Source organism: Euprymna scolopes, chromosome 24 (genome assembly GCF_053919585.1).
Source record: "Euprymna scolopes isolate OS-2025 chromosome 24, ASM5391958v1, whole genome shotgun sequence".
NCBI classification, from domain to species: domain Eukaryota; kingdom Metazoa; phylum Mollusca; class Cephalopoda; order Sepiida; family Sepiolidae; genus Euprymna; species Euprymna scolopes.
Genome location: NC_136505.1, coordinates 16,800,617 through 16,818,674, shown reverse-complemented (window position 1 = coordinate 16,818,674; position 18,058 = coordinate 16,800,617). Strand labels below are relative to the sequence as shown.

The 18,058-nt window shown below is 33.3% G+C and overlaps 1 protein-coding gene across 7 annotated transcripts in view; it reads left to right on the top strand.

The window, feature by feature from the left end:
• Positions 1-18,058, top strand: part of LOC145246606 (cytosolic carboxypeptidase 1-like) — a 331,801-nt gene that overhangs the window by 126,317 nt on the left and 187,426 nt on the right. For all 7 annotated transcript variants that reach the window (XM_080108270.1, XM_080108268.1, XM_080108267.1 and 4 more), the window contains exons 4-6: positions 278-345; positions 12,873-12,939; positions 17,000-17,146. In XM_080108270.1, coding sequence (XP_079964396.1) covers positions 278-345; positions 12,873-12,939; positions 17,000-17,146 — 282 coding nt within the window. The remainder of the gene's footprint in view (positions 1-277; positions 346-12,872; positions 12,940-16,999; positions 17,147-18,058) is intronic.

Below are 18,058 nucleotides of genomic sequence, written 5' to 3'. Positions count from 1 at the left end.
TGATGAAAACAATGTTCCTAGCCATGGTTAAGGTCTTTGGTATGGTTTCAAATGAGGGGCACATCATGCCACCTCACATCTTCGAAGTCAGCTTGAAAATCTACACCAAAATGTACCTGGATGTGCTGAAGAGTGTGGTAATCCCCTGGTGCAATCAGGTGGCTGCTGGCAGACTCTAGGGGTAGTTTTAGAATAAAGCTGTAGTGTTGTTTTCTTTAGGGCGACACTGTTATCATTCCATCCCATATTTTTAACTGGATTTCTTCTTTTATTTCAGAACGTAACCTAAAAGAATCTTTCATTAAACAAAATGGTTTTACCATTCTCATGATGGCACTTAGAGAAGTGAGTATGAAATTCTTTTTTCCATTTTACTCTCATATTTTTTTTTTCATTAATAACTACCTGAATCACCTTTTTATACCAAGTGACAAATTATTAATCTTATTAATTTTAACTGATGCATTCTTTCACCTTTTTTATAGAGCTTTACTAAACCAAATATTAACCACTAGTTAACCCTAGATGATAGAGAACATACTTTGCTACTTGTCTAGATATATGATTAAAATATCTATATAAGATGATAGATATATGATTAAAATATCTATATAAGATGATAGATATATGATTAAAATATCTATATAAGATCATAGATATATGATTAAAATATCTATATAAGATCATAGATATATGATTAAAATATCTATATAAGATCATAGATATATGATTAAAATATCTATATAAATCATAGATATATGATTAAAATATCTATATAAGATCATAGATATATGATTAAAATATCTATATAAGATAATAGATATATGACTAAAATATCTATATAAGATCATAGATATATGATTAAAATATCTATATAAGATGATAGATATATGATTAAAATATCTATATAAGATGATAGATATATGATTAAAATATCTATATAAGATGATAGATATATGATTAAAATATCTATATAAGATGATAGATATATGATTAAAATATCTATATAAGATGATAGATATATGATTAAAATATCTATATAAGATGATAGATATATGATTAAAATATCTATATAAGATGATAGATATATGATTAAAATATCTATATAAGATGATAGATATATGATTAAAATATCTATATAAGATGATAGATATATGATTAAAATATCTATATAAGATGATAGATATATGATTAAAATATCTATATAAGATGATAGATATATGATTAAAATATCTATATAAGATCATAGATATATGATTAAAATATCTATATAAATCATAGATATATGATTAAAATATCTATATAAATCATAGATATATGATTAAAATATCTATATAAATCATATATGTATGATTAAAATATCTATATAAATCATAGATATATGATTAAAATATCTATATAAGATCATAGATATATGACTAAAATATCTATATAAGATCATAGAATTAAGCCAGTAATTTAATTGTTCATATATAAATTGTCCTCAATTATGTCCAGTCACTAAGCATGAAACGAAAAACGAAACCATTTGGAACCACTTTTTGTTTTATCATGATACAATAAAAGCATAAACTTTTATTTTTTACATTTCCATAAGTAATTTTCTAAATATTTAAAATATATTCATATGGAAATAATTTAAAATTTTCACAAAGAAACTTTTTTATATACAAATATTTAAAATAAGTTTTTTTTGAAAACACAAGAAGTGTTAATAAAAAAACTTTCATACATGACAAAATTCTGTGATAAAACTTGTGGAAGACATAAATATATTATTTCAAAATCATAATATTTATAAATAATAATAATTCTTATTAGTTTTTTTTTTGTGATAACACAAAAAAAAATGTAGAAATGTAAAAAATGAAAGTTTATTATTTTTTATTGTTTCATGATAGCACAAAAAGTGTTAAAACTAAAATAATTTTTGAAATAAATTATTTCCATATTGTTTTGTATTTCGTTTCATGTTTATTGACTTCCGTTCCATATTTAGGTAAACCGAGTGCACTTCCAGTGTCTTAACTTTGTGTACTGAATTTTTGGATATAACCGAAAAAGCAAAAAAAAAAAAAAAATATCCGTCATATTATAGAGTTCAGGATCTCTTTCTAAATCCCTTTCAGGTGTGAGAGTAAGTATGTTTGTCTGACTTGCTATTTGCTTTGTTGCTCCCTCCTCACAACTTGGAATGGTTTCATCTGAAGGCTAAAAACAAAACGTGTCTTTTACTTCCTAATTTTTAGTGAAGTGCTGTATATGATTTTCCAGTAATATACGGTTAGAGTTTAATTACACCAATAAGTCAACACTTACCAAAGACAAAAGCCACTCAAGTATAAGTATTAATGAGATTGTCAGTTAAATTATGAACGGTACTATAAAACGATTGAAAACAATGAATGGATAACATTTTATTTAGCGAGCGGAGGGGGGTCTCCGGCCTTGCCGGGTCGTAAATTTTTCTCAATAACTATGCCTTGAATATTTTTGAAAATTTGTACAAACATCAGTCATGGTGAAAATAAATTTGTGCCTGAACAAGTTTTCTAGGATAACTCTGGTTTCTCTCCTTGGAGGTCAAAATAGAGGTAAAATTGCCTCAAAATCGTTTGTTTGTTCGCACTTTTCTCAATAACCACTCCTTCAATTTTTAAAAAAAATTTTGTACAAATATTAGTCATGCATTTTTGTCAGAACGGACTTTCCAGGATAACTCTGGTTACCCCATCCTCTTAGAGGCCATTGTAGGAGTAAAATTGCCTCCAAATTGTTCATTTATTCGCACTTCTCTCAATAATCACGCCTTGGATTTTTTTGGACATTTTGCACAAACATTAGTCATGGTGAAAGTAAATTTTTGCTAGAATCGATTTTCCTAGATAACTCTGGTTTCCCCTTTAAGGGTCATCATAGGGGTAAAATTGCTCCCAAATCATTCATTTGTTCGCACTTTTCTCAATAATCATGCTTTCAATTTTTTTTTTTAATTTTGCACAAACATTAGTCATGATGAAAGTAAATTTTTCACTCGTTTGGCTTGTTTATCCAGTGACCTGATTTAATGTAGATTGTCCATTTCAGATCGTCAATGAAAACTAATCCTAAGAGCTAATCCAAATTGCAGGCTTCCTGAATCCATTTATTTTAACTGGTGAAAGAAAAGAAAGAAACTTTGTTTTGGTGCTGTTCAAAGTAATACCGCCACTTATTCCGTCAATTGCATCACTTGCTCTAGGTCGGAAAAGAAAGAATTAGAATATGATTTGGGATCAGAAAGAGGGTTATGCGGAATGGATACTTAAGGTTTACCGCTACTGATACTATGTAGCAGATACGGACGCATGTATGCAAATGTCAAGCCATGTGCAAAGTATGTTATAGTAGGGAAAAAGAAAAAGACTATAAAAAGAACGTATGCACTGACAGACGAGGATGGTGTGGCGGGAGAATGAGGAATAAGTCTTTTCTTCAGAAGTTTGAAGTTCTTTCCTATTCTTTGTCTCCTTTGTGACTGAGACTGCAATGTGTTCAGTCCCGGGTGTCTACATGTTAACGTGTGCAAACGTGTGTAACATTACAACTATATGCTTCTGACTTCTGTCCATCAAAAACAACTTTTATAAATATATCATCAATGAGAAGGGATTTAGATTCAGTAGCCAAATGCATCCGTTTACTTCGGTATGAAGTACCTACAATAAGTTTCCAGACTTTTTCGTATGACCACTAAGTACACACATGAAACGCTAGTCCTCTTTGAAGTACCGTTCCAACAACTTCTGGAAGGCCCCATGAAAATCCTCTTGTGTGAATGTGTCAATGACCCACGTCACAGCCTCTTTTGTCTCATAATGACAGCCTCTAAGGTTTTCCTTGAGCTTAGGGAATAATCAAAAGTCGTAGGAAGCAAGGTCTGGACTCTAGGGAAGGTTAGGAATTGCCCATGACAATGTCTTCCTTTCTGATCAGTCCTGGATATGACCTTAAACTATATCTAATAGTGAGGCCTCTGCTTGCGGGCTTTGGGGAGTGTGGAGCCACCCTTTAATTGCCATTGCTCACAGGCCCACTCTGACCCGGAGTGGTAATACCTGTTAAGGTTCCAACTATGGGTTAAATAGAAACCGACTTGAAAAAAATATGTATTCTATTAAAAAATTTTTCTTCAAAATTACTGGATTCGGCATTAAATAACCTGAAAAGAGTTGATATGCCGTAAAACAACCAACCAATCCTTTCTGATCTTCTCTGAACAACCTTGAGACAAACTTTGCACAAATATACCGCATTTTCATGAATAATTGTGTATACAGTTCCCACACTGACATCAAACTGTGCACTTATTGTCTCTGTAGACACACGACGGCCCTTATCCATGAAATTCTTTATTTGGCCAACCAACTCTGGTGTTCTGACTTCATTACTTCTCCCACACCTCTCATCATCCCTCACAGACTCTTGGCCTTCCTTGAGTCTCTGATGCCACTCAAAACCTGAAGCTCGATTCATGCAAGATGGTCCAAGAGCAGTCTGAGGCATTCCATGCGTTTCTGTAATATTTTTTCCAAGTTTAAAGCATAATTTTATTGCATATCGTTTTTCTAAAGTGTCCTCACGCCCAGATTATATTTTTTAAATTCACCAGCTTTGACACTTAGGCTTTAGTAGGGTGTATTCCAATTCCTGCTGTAGCTGTTAATTTGAACCTGAAATCATAAAATTTGTCAGTCATGTCATAAGATGTATAGCAATAGCATACATAATTTTCAATTTTAAAAGCTTGTACAAAAAAAATCTGGAAACTTATTGAAGGCACCTCATATGATATACATGATTTGGTTCACTGTCAACTATAACCTCTTATGTCTAGATATTTGATTGGTTAGTTTTCCTATGTGACAAGGAAAGAATTTGAAGTGAGATGTCAGTTGCAGTTCAAACGATAATGAAGATATAAGTACTCATCTAAGGTCCTGTTGGATAGGAATGGTTAAATCGGTATATAGATGGTTCGACTAGAAGCAACTCGTACTTAAGAAAAATGGATATCCATTGTTCAGCTATTTTAAATATATTATAACTTAAAAAGTTATTGTCCATCTTGATATTTTTGAAATTTTGTAGTTTTTTTTTTTTTTTGTTTGTTTGTTTGAAGGTGCTGTTTGTACGAAAGTATTAGTTTTTTTTTTTATTTTAGATATAATTTTGAGGTACGGTTTGAGTACTCGAATGCAATTTTCATGAATTTCTTTCCAAGAACTTCCTCGTCTTTGGAACGCATTGCCATGAGACTGCTTCCCTGCAAACGGCAAGTAATGTCTTATTTAAAATGATGTGCAAAGAAGAAAATCTTGAAAAACCAGTTGTTGATGACTACCTTAGCCCATACTAATCCATTAATGAATAGACTGATTTTAGAGTATGTAGAAATAAATTTTGTATTTACAAACATATAATCAACACAAAAAATAAAAGAAATTTGTGTTGACTGTTATTCCAGCTCGTGAGTTGATATTTTATTGTGACAGATCTTTAAAAATCAGCAATGTACAGGGTTTTCCAAAGAATTTGACGTCATTGTAAAAGGACTTGTCAACGTCCCCTCCACTTTATGCTAATGTTGAAGAACTCGAGCAGAGAATCACTGTCGCACTGAAGAATGTTACCAAAGACATGCTGCAGCGTGTTTGGCACGAGTTTGATAACCGACCTGACGTGTGCAGAGTCACAGGCGGCGCTCATACTGAACATTTGTGAAAATTATGAAATCGGTCATAGAATCTACAAATCTTCGTTTTTTTCTTTGAAATGTTAACTCATAAAACTTATGATGTTGAACATAAAGTTTGTGCAGTTTCATACATTGAGTAGTTTCCGAGCTATTGGCATTTAAAATGACGTCAAATTTTTTGGGACACCCTGTACAATTTGTTGCCATGCAAAGCAACGAACATAAAATTCATAGCTGCATTAATGATTAACTCTAAAATAAGATGATATCCAAAGCGTGCATTCAAACAACTCGATCATCCATGACCGTCTTTGATGTTTGTGTAGATTGCTGATCGTTTAAACAAACGCATTTCAGGTGAAAACATTATTACATACTTTTGTGTCATGTCGAAATTAGTATAAATTCCAAAGACTACGAAAAATTATCCAGTAGAAAAATAATTACCACTAAATTTATCGAATATCGAGTTTTATCATGTTTCGATGTGAACAGTTGCGGGACCAATTCAGTATAATAAACTGATTTATCTCCTTTAACTGAAATTGAGTTAAATTAATGGTCCGCCATTTTTAAATGAAATGTAACTGTAGATGATTTTTTTTTTTTTTTGTTAAAAATACATCTAACACATCTACTGGATCATTTTTCGTAATTTTTGGAATTTATACTAATTTTTGACATGACACGTAAATACGTAATGTTTTCACCTGAAATGCGTTGGTTTAAATGATCACCAATCTATACAAGCCCTCCCCATCCCCCGCGTTTTCTGCTTCTGAAGTCATTTGTATAGCTTTCACTTTTGTTTATTAATATTGGCTTTTTACATGAGAGGCAAATGATTAGTGAGCCAAGTATGTATTGGCGTTTTGTGCGTTGGCGTCTGAAGCTAACGAAAGGGGTGGCGGCAATCACAGTTTACTAATTGTTTTGTGCTTGACTGCGTTTCCTCTGCTGGTTAGTCGTTACTAATCATGCTCGCCTGGTTACCGTTGGGCTTTCATGATTCCTGATAATTGCAGCTATTTGACTCTGACTTTCAAACCTGCCAGAACAAGACTTGCTGTAACAAATACAAAAGAAAAAGTAAAGAAAATGTAAAAAAAAACAAACAAACAAAACAATCAATCAAAAAAAAAAAAAAAAAAAAAAAAAAAAAAACAGAACGAAACGATCAGATTATTTTTTGGTTTCTGCTTATCTAAATATTAATTTACTTGTCCGTACGTCCAGTGTCACAAAAAAGAAAAAAAAACATCATCATCGCAAACATTAATTAATAAGAAATGAATTACCTACATTTATAACCGCTCTTTAATTTTAATCATTAAAACCATTTCTTCTCCAAAAATTAAAAAAAATAAAAATAAACACGGCTGTTTGTTTACGGTTTCAAATTGGCTATTTTGTAACTAAAAAATAGTCATGTTGAGAAGAGACCGTGAGTTTTTGTTTTATTATAGTTTATTTTTAAAAATAAAAAAATGTGCAAGTAAATTAACAACTGTTCCTTTAAAATTTATATAAAAAAATTTATTCAGAAAAAAGAACGTGTTGAATTTTCTTTGAAAAAATCTAATTTTTTTAAATCAATCTATTTTATTAAAAAAGAATTTGCTAAAAAATTGTTTTAAATTCGTTATGTTTTATTTCATTTTTAATTCATTTCATTTATAATATGTTTTAAAAATTTTCAACTACCATGGAATTTCCACAGGTTCTGCTAGTCTGTAGTATTCTTCTAACTGACATAGAAAATTAAGTTTCTGAATTTTTGAGATGATTGTTCATTAGTTGGCTACTGTTCTCATCTTGAGTGTTATTTTCACAAATATTTCGGTCAATATAACCGACTATTTTTCTGGTGTATCTTATTAAACTTGGGTCCTTGCATAGTGGATAAGATACTTGGTAAAATTTAGTTGTAAAGTTACACTCTTCTGGAGGTTGAAGGTTTAATCTTCATTATTGGCAACATTCAGAATATCATTGCAAATTACTTATGACTTCTATCCATTTAATGGCTGATGACATGAAAGAAGGATTAAATAAATGACTCCATTTGAAATTCTGTGCAGATTTCCGAGTTCGATAGAAATATTCCTTAGTTTGTCAAGATATACCAAAAATAGGTTAGAGGTTACATCCACCAAAACATTGTGAAAATAGCACTCAAAATGAGAACAGTAGCTTGATGAATCCAAATAATACAAAATAAAATTCTCATGATATTTTAAAAGTTTAACCTTAATAGCATTTAATCTGGTGTACCAAATTTTGGGTCTGAATAGTCAGTTTTCATTTTTTGTTGTTGTTGTAAAATTTTATTGTCTCTATGTATTTTGCTGTAGTATATTTAAAAAAAATTATGTTGTCTCATATAATTATTAACATGAAAACATTTTTTCAATTATGTTTGAAAAAAAATATAAATCAGGAAAGGGAATAACATATTTTTCATTGAAGAATATAAAAAAAGAGCTTTTACAACTAAATTTTTATTTCTTTTTCTGTATAAGTTAAAAAATGTGCAAACAAATAAGTTAAAACTAAAATGATTTTGTTGTATCCCAGGCAACATGAGGACAGTACTGCTAGTCTTATAAATAAATAGTAAAGTGAAATAATATAAGAGAAAGGAAGGTACTCCTTTAATCAAGAAACCCATTTTAATTATATTTCTTAGATGAGGTGTAATTTACATTATTTAGACGGTCATCTTCATTGGGATTGTTATCTTTTATATTTCGGTTGCTGTATTCTCCAGCTTTTTGAAATGAGGTGTTGTTGTTATTTACACGATTTTGACTGTTATCCTCGTTTGCAATGTTTCAGTTGCTGCATTTTGATTTGGATTTATCATATACTAGCAGAATCTGTAGCCTGGCATTGCCCGGAGGGGGGGTCGATTTAAAAGAATGATTTTACTATAAAAATATCCACAGAAAAAAAGGAATAAGAAATTTAAATATCTTATCTTTTAAAGTGAAGGATCACTTTTCTATATGAATTGAACGTAAAATGAGTACTGTGTTTCTGGGCCATTAATGGTGATATTGAGACGTGGAAACAAATGACGTTTCTGAATTTTTGAGATGAGGATTGGTTATTCATATTTGAATTCATCGGACTACTGTTCTCATCTTGAGTGTGATTTTCACAACATTACGGTCAATGTAACCTCCGACCTTCTTCAGGTGTATCTTGTGAAACTCGGGAATGCTTCTGTTGAACTCGAGATTTTGGACAGAATTTCGAATGGAACCCTTTATTTACTTCACGGGCGTAGCATGCTCTTTTTCCGTCAGCCATGACTGGATAGAAGTCGCAGTTGTATTTTTCAGTCCGCAAGGACCCATGGCGCAGTGTTTACAGTACTTAAAATAATCAATTGTAGAAAGTGATCTCCTAAAGGTTGAAGGTCGGCGACCGAAAAATATAGTTGCAAATTACTTAGAACCTCTATCCAGTCATGGCTGACGGAAAAAGAGCATGCTACCCCCATAAAGTAAATAAAGGATTCTGCTCAAAATTCTGTCCAAATTCCCAAGTTCAACAGAAATATTCCTGAGTTTGACAGGATACACCTGAAAAAGGTCGGAGGTTACATCGACTGAAACGTTGTGAAAATGACACTCAAGATGAGCACAGTAGTCTGATGAATCCAAATAATACTTGGAAACAAATGTTTTTTTTGTTTGTTATTTTTTCACAATATTTTAGGTAATCAAAATTTTATGTTAAAATAAAAATATTTTTGGGATGGGTGGGGAGATTTTTTTCCTACAATAAAATAAAGTGCAAAAACAATAATTAATATTTTAAGATACATTGTTTTCTGACTCCTCTCCATTTTTGTGTGTGTCGATGATGAGGGAGAGGGTTAATTCTTTTGGTGCTTTTTAGGAATATCTATCTAGTATCTAATTTGCAATTGTGAGGTAAGCAGTTCAAAATTTCCAGAAAAAGCCAAATCAAGTTCTGATTTTTCTACACAATATCAACCAACTTTACAAATTAAAACTAAGACCTACTTTCACGTTAGGTAAGAATTAGTTTCTGGGTTAGTTTAGGATGAGTTTGGGTTAGGTTATGGTGAGTTTTGGGTTAGGTTATGGTGAGTTTTGGGTTAGGTTATGGTGAGTTTTGGGTTAGGTTAAGGTGAGTTTTGGGTTAGGTTATGGTGAGTTTTGGGTTAGGTTATGGTGAGTTTTGGGTTAGGTTATGGTGAGTTTTGGGTTAGGTTATGGTGAGTTTTGGGTTAGGTTAAGGTGAGTTTTGGGTTAGGTTATGGTGAGTTTTGGGTTAGGTTATGGTGAGTTTTGGGTTAGGTTATGGTGAGTTTTGGGTTAGGTTAAGGTGAGTTTTGGGTTAGGTTATGGTGAGTTTTGGGTTAGGTTATGGTGAGTTTTGGGTTAGGTTATGGTGAGTTTTGGGTTAGGTTAAGGTGAGTTTTGGGTTAGGTTAAGGTGAGTTTTGGGTTAGGTTATGGTGAGTTTTGGGTTAGGTTATGGTGAGTTTTGGGTTAGGTTAAGGTGAGTTTTGGGTTAGGTTAAGGTGAGTTTTGGGTTAGGTTATGGTGAGTTTGGGTTAGGTTATGGTGAGTTTTGGGTTAGGTTAAGGTGAGTTTTGGGTTAGGTTAAGGTGAGTTTTGGGTTAGGTTATGGTGAGTTTTGGGTTAGGTTATGGTGAGTTTTGGGTTAGGTTAAGGTGAGTTTTGGGTTAGGTTAAGGTGAGTTTGGGTTAGGTTATGGTTAGTTTTGGGTTAGGTTATGGTGAGTTTAGGTTAGGTTATGGTGAGTTTTGGGTTAGGTTAAGGTGAGTTTTGGGTTAGGTTAAGGTGAGTTTTGGGTTAGGTTAAGGTGAGTTTTGGGTTAGGTTAAGGTGAGTTTTGGGTTAGGTTATGGTGAGTTTTGGGTTAGGTTAAGGTGAGTTTGGGTTAGGTTATGGTGAGTTTTGGGTTAGGTTAAGGTGAGTTTTGGGTTAGGTTAAGGTGAGTTTTGGGTTAGGTTAAGGTGAGTTTTGGGTTAAGTTAGGGTAAGTTTCATACTAGGTAAGGATAACTTTCAGACGAGTTTCAAGTTAGTTTATGGTTAGGGTTAGAGTAAAAATTTAAAAAAAAATCCTCTCTTTAAGACTCGCATTACATATTCTTCGCATCATTCTCATATCATTTCTCTCCATGCAACACATGTCTTCAACCCTCACTGTCCAGGTTTTGTTTTTATACATCAGTTGGTTGAATAAAGTATTCAGTTTGAAATTCCAGGAGGTTTACCGATTAGAGTAAAAAGCGCCAGAAGAATACCAGAGAGTATAACAATGAAAACGTTGTCAATATAACAACCACCAAGATAAGGATAACAGGCTGAATGTGAAAATAATGTAGTTAATAAAACTTGAACTATCACACAATGTAAACATTCCACTAATATAAAAAAAAAAAAAACACTTGCGAACTTAAAATGTGTTTAAAATTGTTTGAATGCATATAATGATTAAGTTATAATTAAATGTTAAGTGGACAAAATACTTAAGGAGGATTAACTTGATTATAAACCGTGAAATGGAGGGTTTTATTTCATCCCTAGATGAACACAGACTCTAAGTTAAATATTTTAGAGCCTGTCTCTGCTCTATCGCTAGTTACAAGCACTATATATGATTTTTCCCACTCTCTATCTGTGCCTAAATGTAAACACAGATTCCATTAACAAAGCTTTTTTTTTTCAGAACTGATTGCTTTTGGAACACAGTTCTGCTGGCATGCTTCCCAGCTGAATAAAACATGGTAGCCTTCAAATCTAATATAAACAAGTTCCTGTTAAACCGTCCTCGTAAATAATAAAATTCTACCCAATTTACATCATAAGTGATTACCACACCACCACCTTACATTCATTAACTCTTATCCTCGAGTGGCCTTTGGGCCTTGATAAGTGGTGACTTCCAAGTAAATAAAAAAGATACTCAAACAAAAAAACAAATCTTTATTATTTAGTCTGATATCAAAGATTGCTCTAATCTATATACCTATAAAGTTGAGTTTTTTTTTTTTTGCTCTGACATTGATATTAAAGCTCTACTTTTTCTATTGGTATTTAATTGCTTCCCCACGAGAGCAATATGTGACACAAGGTCGTTTTTAACGTGAGGCGGGAGGAAAACCAGCTCCTCAAAAAAAAAGGCACTCTGGCAGTAGGCAAAAATAAAAATTGCTTTAGTATAGAAGGTTTTTTCCCCTTACATTGATTAAGGACAAATTAACTTCAGTGTAACATCAGAACAGATACTACACTCGGATCTCAGCCCGATGGCCTGATCCTACTTTTTCTATTTAAAAATTATTAAAACAAACTTTTTAATATACTTAGTCATGAATATGCGAGTGACTACATGAAGGTTAACTAATTTGCTTATTCCTGGGAAAAACGAGTGTTAAATAATTACTTATTAATTTTTTATTGTTGTTTATTAGATGATTGGTTTCATTTCACTATTATGCTGAATTCTATTTATGCATAGTTTCTACATTCTGCATAATTGCGTAAGATTTAAGATGAAAACGTTCTCTCACACTAAAATATTGATTGAGATTTGCTAAGATTTATTTTTGTTTTAAAGACATGAATTTATTGAAGTCCTTATAATAATTATTTTCAATTTGTCCCAATTTAAGACTGCTTATCAGCAACAACTTAAATATACGTGTTTGGCTAAGTAAGAGTAACGATAATGAACTTCACCGAACAATGTACACACTACAAACCAAATTGGAGTTTGTTTGAAAAGATAATCAACGTCTTATGTACAACATGAAAAGAAATGGAATCCGACAAGGGAGATAATAACATTTCATCAAATCAACACCTAGACATGGCCCCAAATAGTAACCCCTTATTGTTAAAACATAACCTTTTTACCCCAATTCATATAAAATGTGGTTTTTAACTATACTTAAAGACACTCCAAGATGACACGTACCGAAAACAGGTACTACACTACAATTTAACTTGAAATAGAGCCTTTTTACGTCACGATTAGTACAAGGAATGGACCCAAGTGCCGATTTGAATCTTTTAGATTTAATGCGAATTATTGTAAAAAAAAATGTTTTTGTTTTGTTTTCCAGGGGATAACGGATAAACCAACTGTGGAAAACATTGTTTTCATTTTACTGGCGTTGCTTTCCAAACGATGTAAGTTGTTTTTCAAAATATTTTGTTTTTTCTTTGCACCCCAAACACGACATATAACCACTTTGAACGTAAGACCAAGCGACTACTATTTTGGATTGTGTCTAACAGGGGACTGTGGGGAGTTGAGCAGAAAGATGCCTGTTCACATTACATTTAAACTTCTGTAGGTTAGTACAGTCAGGGAAGCAGGGAGGGAATTGCAAATTATAGCAGTCCAAAGGAAGAAACTACTAGAGTAGAAGGCTTTCTGGCATTTAGTAAAGTAACAGTAAAGGGGTGGATTTTGCAGCTTTTCAGTTTAATTGGGATTATGTTGAGAGAGCACAAATGTTTTGAGTTTATCAGAGCACATTTCATTAAAGTACTTGTAAAACGGCACAGGGGTCTGACATTGCGGCGATTGGACAGGGGTTGAAGGTTGGTTGATAGTGCGAAACATATAGGATTTGAAACTCTATTTTGGACCCTATCTAAGAGTGTGAGACTAGTGGTAGAAGCACCACATATGCTGTATACCTGTGCCTGTTTTACAAGTACTTTAATGGATTGTGCACTGATGAACTTGTTCCACTTGTGCCCCTTTGATGTAGATACTCCAGACTAGCCTAATAAGCAGCAAAATCTTTCACTGTTAAGACTCCTAGATGCTGGAAATCCTTCTACTCTAATAGTTTCTTTCTTCAGACTGCTAGACTTTGAAATTCCCTTCCTGTTTCCTGCTTCTCTGATTCATTCTTCCCTGACTGTATTAACTTGCAGAAGTTTAAATGTAACGTAGCTAGTCATCTTGCTCATCAACTTCCTAAAGTCGCTTGTTGGACACAATCACAAACAGTAGTCCCTTACGTTCCAAGTGACAATCTGCCTTGGTTGGCGTGAAAGAATTTAAAAAACAAAACAGCCATGCACCTCAATTATGCCATAAATTAACCATGTGAAATTTTGTCTCAAGCAAAGAACATTACTTTTCTCTTAATTGTTAACCAATTTTTTTTTTTTACTTAGAAATCACCATTTATCAAAGCCCGAAGACCACTCGAGTATAAGGGTTAATGAATGTAATTTGGGTAGAATTTGATTATTTATGAGGACAGTTCAACAAGAACTTGTTTGCATTAGATGTGAAGGCGACCATGTTGTATTCAACCAGGAAACATGCCAGCGGAACAATGTTCAAAAAGTGGGCAGTTCTGAGAAAGAAACTATGTTCATACTGTACTATGTTTACATTTAGGCACAAATAAAGAGTGGGGAAAATCATATATAGTGGTTATAGCTAGTCGAGTGTTTTTGTGAAAGTTTGGCAAGGGGGGCCATAGACTGGAGTTCAGTCGAACACTTGCCATAAAAATAGCGATAGAGCAGACTCGCGGCGTCTCTTTTGTGGGAAAGCGGTTGCAGGAAAGATTTTTTTATTTGTTTTATTCTATTATATTATTTCTTTTACTAATGATACCTCTGGGTACAATCGCCCAGTATGGGCATGCTCGGACAGAAAGAAACTGCAACCTACTGTCTGTCCGACTTCAAAGAAAGCTTTGGCAATACATCAGATTTTTTATTTGAGAAACCGAGTTTCTGAATCAGAACTTCTCGTTCAGTAGGGATTACTGTGCTAGTCAGGTGGCACCTGATCGTCATCAAACTGCTTTATGATAGCGAGAAACATATGTTGACAGTCTGAATACCTGAGAAACATCAAAAATGATGAGCAACAATGAGTTCATGAATGCCTCAAGAGAGAGAGAGAGAGAGAGAGAGAGAGAGAGAGAGAGAGAGAGAGAAAGAAATAGATGGAGAGCCATAGCCGTCAATGCCTGTACCAGGCAGGACACCACTTGAATGGATGAAAGTTTTGTAAAAATTGTCCAATAATTATTCATTGTATTTTCTTTGTAACAACAAAAGATTATTATTTTTATTTTTTTCCATTAATTTTTTATTTTATTATTTCGTACTATATGTATTTGTCATTAAAAAATGTTCAATTCATTTTTCATTGAATTATCTTTGTACTTTCACAAAAAGAATAATTTTCCATTGAAAAAAATGTGTGAAAAAAATCATGTAACTTTTGTTCAGAACCTTCTAGCGTTTTCCATAAACCACTTGATGATGATGACTAATGAGTCGCCACTTATCAAGGCCAAAACACACTTGAGGATAAGGGTTAATGAGAAAAATAAATCAACAGTTAAATAATGACTCAGGAATGTATATGGAATTTTGAACAGGATCGTTTATTTAATTTGTGGGAGTAGATAGTTTTGTTTTATCAACCATAGCCAGATAGAAGTTTTAAATAGATAAATTTTATTTTATTTTTACTTCGTATCGACTGTCGTAAGGAATGAACCTTTAACCTTCAGAAAACTGTCACTTAGAACTGATTATAATCAATAGCTTAAACCGTTGGTGCATTCTCAATACACATAAAGGTAGACCAAGCTGAAAGAAAATGGTCACTTGTCAATATGGTGGGCTTAATATACAGTTTTCATTTGTCTTTCACAAAAAGAAAAAAAAACGAAGTTTAAAACTTTCATAAATAAAAGGAGCTGTGTTTGAAGGCTATATCAATGCAGTTTGTAGGAAACACCATGGATACGAGTTAGTATATAAAAGAACAATGACAATATTAGGAGGAATTTTCAATATTTTTCAATTATGTTATGTTTATTTACCAACATAATGTGTCATACAAGATGGTAGGTGTTGATGTCCCTAATTTTCGAGAGTAGTATCTCTTCTTCAGCTGAGAAAATATTAAAAAAAAAACATATACATTGGCGAGGCTTTCCTTTGCCTGTTTTATCTTTTATTTCTTTATTTTCGGAAGTCAGTGTTGCAAACTGGCTGTCAAATCAGTTTCCAGGATACGAGTTGTGATGGATATTAAGTATTGTTGGGAATTATTGTAGCTTTTTTTTTTTTTTAAATGTATATGAATGATTAATTTTTGTGTATTATGCTTAAAGTGTGTACTTAGGGGTGGTCATGACTCCTGTATTAGTGTGGTGTAGTATCCGTTTTGAGGTAAAGAGAATGGTCTGAGGGGGGGAGGGGATCACTCTACATGTGTTTAGATTGATGAATGAAATACTAAATAAAATTTTGCCTCTATTTTGAAACTGTGTTTCCGTATGTTTTTATATGGCCCAAGAGTTTTTCTTACTGGTTTACTATTAAAATAAAAGAAATGATTTGATCTCTAATATGCTATGAATCATATTAAGTAAATTCAATGTGTTAACTGTTGAAATGGATCTTATGAAATCAAAGTTGTGCCATGTAATTTTTGCATATTTTTGTTATGATGCGATTTTCTCAATATTTGAGTTGGTTGTGTAACGTTGCAGTTGCAAACAAGCCAAGGAAAGAAATAAATAAAAATCCGGGTCGGTATCTTTTCTGTTTTTTTTTTTAACAAGAGTTCTTATTACCGTTACTCCCCCATCTCGACACCACTTAAAAAGTCTCTCGCTATCGTCCATCTTGCCTGGCATACACTTTTCTTCTCTGACCGCATGTGTGTGACTTTACACGTCCATTTTCTTTGATGTGAAGTTTGCTTTTCCCGACCACATGGTACATTTTTTCTTCTTTTTTCCTTTTTTCTTCTTGCGCACAATTCCTATTTCGCATATGTGCTTTTTTCGGCTAGTGCTGCTGTTGCCAATCTCTTCACAAGCCAGCCATCCTCCACTGCTGCTGCTATTTTCACACGTGTTCATATGCACTGTTACAGTTGAACCTTTCATTTACCAAAAGATGGCATCAGATCTGTGAGGGTTTTTCACGTGTTCAAAGCATTTTTAGTTATACACTGTGAAAATTAGCTTCTAGATCAATAGCATATAATACAATTTTCAAATCTCAAAAAAAAACTTTGCATAATTTTGTCGTTAAATTTCTATCAGCATAGATTTGCTATCAATGTGAATGTTTTTTTTAAAGATCTATGTGTTCATATTAAAAGATTTTGATGTACTCGAAATGAAATTTTGATTTGGGATTTCCTATCTTTTTTTTAGTTAATTTCTCTTTTGATTGTTTTCAGATGCAGGAAAGAATGCACCGGGTCTTGTGAGCAGCGGCGGCTCGAATTTGCTTCTGCAAGTTTTGGTTGCCGAATCCAAAGAATCTACACCAAGAATCGATTTCATGATTCAGATCCATCAACTGCTGGCAAAAATTGGAAGTAAAGGTACTTATTCAAACTTTGCATTAATACAAGGTGGAACAATAATGTAGCCGCCTTCAGCCTCAGTCAACCTTTCGATACAGGTCCGGAACTGGGAGCATGCCTTTTCCACAAGTGTTGGTGGGAGCTTGGCAAATACTCGGCAGATAGCAGCAATCAGGCTGGCTTTGGTGTTGTATTGAGGATATTCTCGACATATAACCAAATGAAGTAGTTCACAGGGTCCAGGTTGGGAGAGAATGAGGGCCAGTTAAAGAAGGATACAAAGTCATAGCACTCCTTCTGATGGCAAGCCTGGTCTTTTTGGACTTGTTGGCCGGCACTGAGTCCTGCTGCCACACTTAGTGTCTGTCAGCAGCTACCTGGTTGCACCAGGGGATCACCACACTCTTCAGCACATCCAGGTACACTTTGGTGTTGACTTTCAAGCTGACTTCGAAGATGTGAGGTGGTATGATGTGGCTCTCACTTAAAACCACACCAAAGATCATAATCGTGGTTGGAAACTGTTTTCATCACCCTGGGAACATTTCTGTTATTTGTGGCAATCCAGCGATGCATTTTGAGTGTGCTGGCAATGGTCCTGTTGTCATAACTTGAATTGGAATTGTACAGCAGCACATCTCTGGTCTTGCTTATTTAACATTGTGTTACTTTCAGTCATGATAAGAGGCTCCTATCGCTCTTGGGATTTGTATACAACTGGCCAACTAGTAGATTGTTTGCACCAAAAAAAACTGTTTTTCATCAAACGGAAATGGAATCATGTCGTTTTTTTTTTTTTCTAGGGCTACAATTTTATCATTCCACCCTGTACTCCACCATGAATAAATGGATGATGAAAGAGTCACTTAACCCTTTGGGGTCGTGGGAGCACGGCATTATTTCATGTATGTCTTGAGCAAGAATAGCCTG